Source organism: Oncorhynchus keta, chromosome 18 (genome assembly GCF_023373465.1).
Source record: "Oncorhynchus keta strain PuntledgeMale-10-30-2019 chromosome 18, Oket_V2, whole genome shotgun sequence".
Lineage (NCBI taxonomy): Eukaryota > Metazoa > Chordata > Actinopteri > Salmoniformes > Salmonidae > Oncorhynchus > Oncorhynchus keta.
The window spans coordinates 30,417,709-30,424,744 of NC_068438.1; the positions used below are offsets into that span (position 1 = coordinate 30,417,709).

At 41.1% G+C, this 7,036-nt stretch overlaps 1 protein-coding gene across 1 annotated transcript in view; it reads right to left on the reverse strand.

Annotated features, from left to right (window-relative positions):
• The window catches only part of LOC118373520 (uncharacterized), a 57,294-nt gene extending 50,955 nt beyond the window's left edge, over positions 1-6,339 (reverse strand). Inside the window, exon 1 of the mRNA XM_035759670.1 lies at positions 6,219-6,339. Within this exon, the coding sequence (XP_035615563.1) occupies positions 6,219-6,273 (55 nt within the window). The 5' untranslated portion in view covers positions 6,274-6,339. The remainder of the gene's footprint in view (positions 1-6,218) is intronic.
• Between the last annotated feature and the right edge of the window lie 697 nt (positions 6,340-7,036).

Sequence of the window (7,036 nt, forward strand, 5' to 3'; positions counted from 1 at the left end):
CTAGCTAGTTAGCGGGGTCTGCGCTAATAGCGTTTCAAACGTCATTCGCTCTGAGACTTGGAGTAGTTGTTCCCCTTGCTCTGCAAGGGCCACGGATTTTGTGGAGCGATGGGTAACGATGCTTCGAGGGTGGCTGGGTTCGAGCCAAGGTAGGGGAGAGGAGAGAGACGGAAGCTATACTGTTACACTGGCAATAGTGAAGTGCCTATAAGAACATCCAATAGTCAAAGGTATATGAAATACAAATGGTATAGAGAGAAATCGTCCTATAAATACTATATTAACTACAACCTAAAACCTCTTACCTTGGAATATTGAAGTCTCATGTTAAAAGGAACCACCAGCTTTCATATGTTCATATGTTTATGGTCCTTGCTCATGTTCTGAGCAAGGACCATAAACGCTAGCTTGTTTTACATGGCACATATTGCACTTTTACTTTCTTCTCCAACACTTTGTTTTTGCATTATTTAAATCAAATTGAACATGTTTCATTATTTAATTGAGGCTAAATTTATGTTTATTGATGTATTGTATTAATTTAAAATAAGTGTTCATTCAGTATTGTTGTAATTGTCATTATTACAAATACATAAAAATAATCTGCTTTTTTTGGTCCTCCAATAAATCGGTATCGGTATCGGCGTCGAAAAATCATAATCGGTCAACCTCTAATGTCAAATCCCTGCACAGGAATTGTCACACAACACAATGCCACAGATGTCTCAAATTGGCATGCTGGCTGCAGGAATTTCCACCAGAGCTGTTACCAGAGAATGTAATGTTCATTTCTCTACCATAAGCTGCCTCCAACGTTGTTTAAGAGAATTTGGCAGTAAGTCCAACAAGCCTCACAACCGCAGACCACGTGTAACCATGCCACTCCAGGACCTCCACATCTGGCTTCTTCACCAGAGGGATCGTCTGTAACCAGCCACCCGGCAGCTGATGAAACTGGGGGTTTGTGCAACCAAAGATTTTCAGACAGTGTGTATGGCGTTGTGTGGGGGCGAGCGGTTTGCTGATGTCAACATTGTGAACAGAGTGCCCCATGGTGGTGGTGGGGTTATGGTATGGGCAGGCAGAAGCTACGGACAACGAACACAATTGCATTTTATTGATGGCAATTTTCATGCAGATTTCCGTAACGAGATCGTCTGAGATCCCTAAAGATTGGAAAGCTGCCGCGGTCATCCCCCTCTTCAAAGGTGGTGACACCCTAGACCCAAACTGTTACAGACCTATATCCATCCTACCCTGCCTATCTAAAGTCCTCGAAAGCCAAGTTAATAAACAGATCACTGACCATTTCGAATCCCACCGTACCTTCTCCGCTGTGCAATCTGGTTTCCGAGCTGGTCATGGGTGCACCTCAGCCACGCTCAAGGTACTAAACGACATCATAACCGCCATCGATAAAAGACAGTACTGTCAAATCGGAGGGCATGTTGTCCGGACCTCTGGCAGTCTCTATGGGGGTACCACTGGGTTCAATTCTCAGGCTGACTCTTTTCTCTGTATATATCAATGATGTCGCTCTTGCTGCGGGCGATTCCCTGATCCACCTCTACGCAGACGACACCATTCTGTATACTTCTGGCCCTTCCTTGGACACTGTGCTATCTAACCTCCAAACGAGCTTCAATGCCATACAACACTCCTTTCGTGGCCTCCAACTGCTCTTAAACGCTAGTAAAACCAAATGCATGCTTTTCAACTGTTCGCTGCCCGCACCCGCCCGCCCGACTAGCATCACCACCCTGGACGGTTCCGACCAAGAATATGTGGACAACTATAAATACCTAGGTTTCTGGTTAGACTGTAAACTCTCCTTCCAGACTCGTATTAAACATCTCCAATCCAAAATCAAATCTTGAATTGGCTTCCTATTTTGCAACAAAGCCTCCTTCACTCACGCCGCCAAACTTACCCTTGTAAAACTGACTATCCTACCGATCATCGACTTCGGCGATGTCATCTACAAAATAGCTTACAATACTTGACTCAGCAAACTGGATGCAGTCAATCACAGTGCCATCCGTTTTGTTACCAAATCACCTTATACCACCCACCACTGCGACCTGTATGCTTTAGTCGGCTGGCCCTCGCTACATATTCGTCGCCAGACCCACTGGCTCCAGGTCATCTATAAGTCTATGCTAGGTAAAGCTCCGCCTTATCTCAGTTCACTGGTCACGATAACAACACCCACCCGTAGCACGCGCTCCAGCAGGTATATCTCACTGATTATCCCCAAAGCCAACATCTCATTTGGCCTCCTTTCCTTCCAGTTCTCTGCTGCCAGTGACTGGAACGAATTGAAAAATCGCTGAAGTTGGAGACTTTTATTTCCCTCACCAACTTTAAACATCAGCTATCTGAGCAGCTAACCGATTGCTGCAGCTGTACATAGTCCATCTGTAAATAGCCCACCGAATCTACCTACCGCATCCAAAAACTGTTTTTATTTTATTTACTTTTCTACTCTTTTGTACACCAGTATCTCTACTTGCACATCATCATCTGGTCATTTATCACTCGTGTTAATATGCTAAATTGTAATTATTCACTCCTATGGCCTATGTATTGCCTACCTCCTCATGCCTTTTGCACACACTGTATATAGACTTTCTTTTTTTCTACTGTGTCATTGACTTGTTTATTGTGTTATTGGCTTATTTATTGTTTACTCCATGTGTTGTTGTCTGAGTCACACTGCTTTGCTTTATCTTGGCCAGGTCGCAGTTGTAAATGAAAACTTGTTCTCAACTAGCCTACCTGGTTAAATAAAGGTTAGATAAATTAAATAAATTAAATAAAATAATTTGTTCTTAACTGACTTGCCTTGCCTAGTTTAAATAAAGGTTAAATAAATAAATGTAACAAAAATGTATGTTTCAGCATTATACTCCACAGCCTGTAGTAAGGATCTGTACACAATTCCTGGAAGCTGAAAATGAACCAGATCTTCCATGGCCTGCATACTCACCAGACATTTCGCCCATTGAGCATGTTTGGGATGCTCTGCATCGACATCTACAAGAGCGTGCTCCAGTTCCCGAGAAATTCCAGCAACTTGGCACAGACATTGAAGAGGAGTGGGACAACATTGTACAGGCCACAATCGACAGCCTCATCAACTCTACAGTATGCAAAGGAGATGTGTCGTGCTGCATGAGGCAAATGGTGGTCACACCAAATAAATAATGACTGGTTTTCTGAGCCACACCCCTACCTTTTAGTTAAGGAATCTGTGACCAAAATATACATGTGAACACCCCTTCAAATTAGTGGATTCGGCTATTTCAGCCACACCTGTTATTGACAGGTGTCTAAAATTGAGCACACAGCCATGCAATCTCCATTGACAAACATTGGCAGTAGAATGGCCTTACTGAAGAGCTCAGTGACTTTCATAGGATGCCTTTTCAACAAGTCAGTTTATAAAATGTCTGCCCTGCTAGAACTGCCCTGGTCAACTGTAAGCGCTGTTATTGTGAAGTGGAAACATCTAGGAGCAACAACAGCTCAGCCGCAAAGTGGTAGGCCACACAAGCTCACAGAACAGGACAGCCAAGTGTTGAAGCGTGTAGTGCATAAAAATGTTCTGTCCTCGGCTGCAACACTCACTGCCGAGTTCCAAACTGCCTCTGGAAAAAAATGTCAGCACAATAATTGTTCGTCAGGAGCTTCATGAAATGGGTTTCCATGGCCAAGCAGCCACACACAAGCCTAAGATCACCATGTGCAATGCCAAGCGTCGGCTGTATGGGTATAAAGCTTGTCGCCATTGGACTCTGGAACAGTGGAAACGCGTTCTACAGAGTGATGAATAACGCTACACCATCTAGCAGGCCGACGGACAAATCTGGGTTTGGCAAATGCCAGGAAAACACCACCTGTCCGAATGCATAGTGCCAACTGTAAAGTTTGGTGGATGAGGAATAATGTTCTGGGGCTGTTGTTCATGGTTCGGACGAGGCTCCTTAGTTCCAGTGAAGGGAAATCTTAATGCTACAGCATACAATTACATTCTACACGATTCTGTGCTTTCAACTTTGTGGCAACAGTTTGGTGAAGGCCCTTTTGCTGTTTCAGCATGACAATCCCCCGTGCACAAAGCAAGGTCTATACAGAAATGGTTTGTCAAGATCGGTGTGGAAGAACTTGACTGACCTGCACAGAGCCCTGACCTAAACCCCATCGAACACCTTTGGGATGAATTGAAACACAGATTGCGAGCCAAGCCTAATCACCCAACATCAGTGCCCAACCTCACTAATGCTCTTGTGGCTGAATGGAAGCAAGCCCCAGTAGCAATATTCGAACATCTAGTGAAATAGCCTTCCCTGAAGAGTGTTATATCAGCAAAGGCGGGACCAACTCCATATTAATGCCCATGATTTTGGAATGAGATATTCAACGAGCAGTGTCCACATACTGTACTTTTGGTCATGTAGTGTATCTGTATTCCCAGTCATGTGAAATCCATAAATTTGGACCTAATTGTCTTATTTAAATTGACTGATTTCCTTATATGAACTGTAACTCAGTAAAATCCTTGAAATTGTTGCATGTTGCATTTATATTTTGGTTCAGTGTATGTTTTCTAAAAACCTTCCAGAGAGGCCATAAGTAATGGCAGTGAAAATTCAGTATCATATCAAATGTTGTATCATATTGTACAACAGCTAACAATCTCCGCTGGTATTTGAAAATACAACCAACACAGGATGTCTTAATCAGCGGGTTTAGTACAAATGAATAGACCAGTTCCAAACCTCTCTGCTAATAACAGCTAGTTTTCAGGTTAGGCTACACCCCCCCCATCAGGCTCTTCTTCTCTGGTGAATTGATCACACTGTGGTTAATGCACCACTTTGTTGCCCTTCCACTCCCCACTCAACATTTTTGCATGAGAATATTTTTTTTGCAAAGAAAAACTAGTTTTGTTTCGTTTTGATCACTTTAATGGAAAACTATTACAGTAAGGTATTTCATTGTTGCCCAGAGATGATTTGATATTGTGATAGGTTATTTTTTTACAGCTGCATTGGGCCTTTAAAATTCAGGAAATTTATTTGAAATGCTAAAAATACATCTAGTTGGATGAGCCGACTACGCCTCTGCTCCAATTTATTTCAGAGAAACCTGGGCGTGGTTTGCACTCCAGTTTAGCGGGAAAGGAGAGTATAGCTCCAAGTCCTATGTTAGTCTACTGAAATTGTTTGCTAATCATTTATTGTTTTTTTGATCACCTGGCTAATGCGGCATCCCCCAGAGCAGGCTCAACTTGCCCGGCTGCCATGCCATAAATTGTCCATCACTTACTTAACAATGCGGATTAACCAGAAAGATCAGTTGTATGTTTACTGGAATTCTTTACAGTTATGTTGTTTTCAGTAATAAAAAAATCACCTGGGGCAACTTTAGAGCAAGCTCAACTTTCCAAATACCCAGTTTACTTGCCCCAGGCAATAGGACAACTCTTAAAGTCCCTGAAACAACCAGTAGTTTTACCTGCTTACCATCAGAAGGGAAAAAATCCCCACTCTGTAACCTGTGGTGCCATCTCTGCTCATGTCTCTTATTAAGCCATTTTGAGAAAACCAAATAAAAGAATAGCGAATTAATTAATCATCTACATTAATGTATACTATAATACATATACTATCGTCGCTGTCTGATGAAAACCTCGTATTTCCAAAACAGAAACTTTGTAGGATTCCCCCCCCCCTCCCATATTTTCCCAATAACAAACATGTCACTATTTTGAATAAATGTTCTTGGTCCTAGAGTCATGAAATGTTCAGAGTACATTGAGTTGAGTTACTTCAAATACATGTACAAAAAAAATGAATTGCAACAACGGAGTTCATCAGACAGCGACTATATAAATAAACCTTCACAAAAAATGTGTGATCACAATATGAGACATATTAGGATAATCCAAATAAAACGAAAAATAACAACAAATAAAAGTTCCCACTCCTTTTCTTATCGAATGTGATTCGATTGTCGATCAATGAACTATTATGAAGTCGTCAATAGTTGGTTATCCATGCTAGGTATTGTTTTATGATAAACTTCTCATAGCTCAATAAACTCAATAATATATCGCAATACATGACTACTTCTTTAGACGGCTTAAGGCTATAAAAAAAAGTATTGGAAATAGAAATGATCAGTCAGAAATCAAAATCTTCATCTGGACTTACCGCCGGAGATCCCGAGGATACCCACGGAGAAATGCAGCGACTCCAGCTCAGCCATCACCCGAGGATCTGATGCACGCGCCACGGAGCGCTGAGGTTATAAATACATTTCCGGTTTTCTTACGTCACTCGACCTGTTACAAGACACTGCTGGAGGATAGTCGGGAAAGTTACCTCATAAACAACAACACCGGGACAACAAGAGATCCTTTTTGTCAGAACTATTCAGGAAGTTCTGCCTCGTGAAATGAGTTATATTTTCCAATGCCGTACACTCATGGATATGCACATCGGTGAACGCCTATCTTGACATAAATTAAATAAACCGACATTTCAAAGCTAGACACATCCTTCTTATCTATGAAAATTATGAACATCTGAAGCTGCAGAAATTTACTCTAGACACCTTTTTTTAATATTGTCTTTTGAAGGGGCAATCTGCGATTGCTACATCCATTTTTAGACGTTTAAATTAATGATATATAGCCATTGATTCTTCAGGAATATAGGCTAATTTATACATGTTTTATACGTTTTAATTCAGCTGTAACCCCATCAAAACCAAAAATATATGCTTGTTTTTCTCTATTGTTTGTAAACAACCTGTTTTAAGAGTTCATTCCAAAACTCTATTTATACATTTTCAGAAATGTTGGTAAATTATCTTTTATTGTTTGAAGAAATTATTAAAGAGATTGGTGTGTTTTTAACATGATCTAATCATGGCATGGGGTTGTTCAATGACAGGCATATATTGTATTTGTTTAAAATATATCACTTGATGGTTTCATTTCAGAGAGACAAATAATCATGTTTTTTTT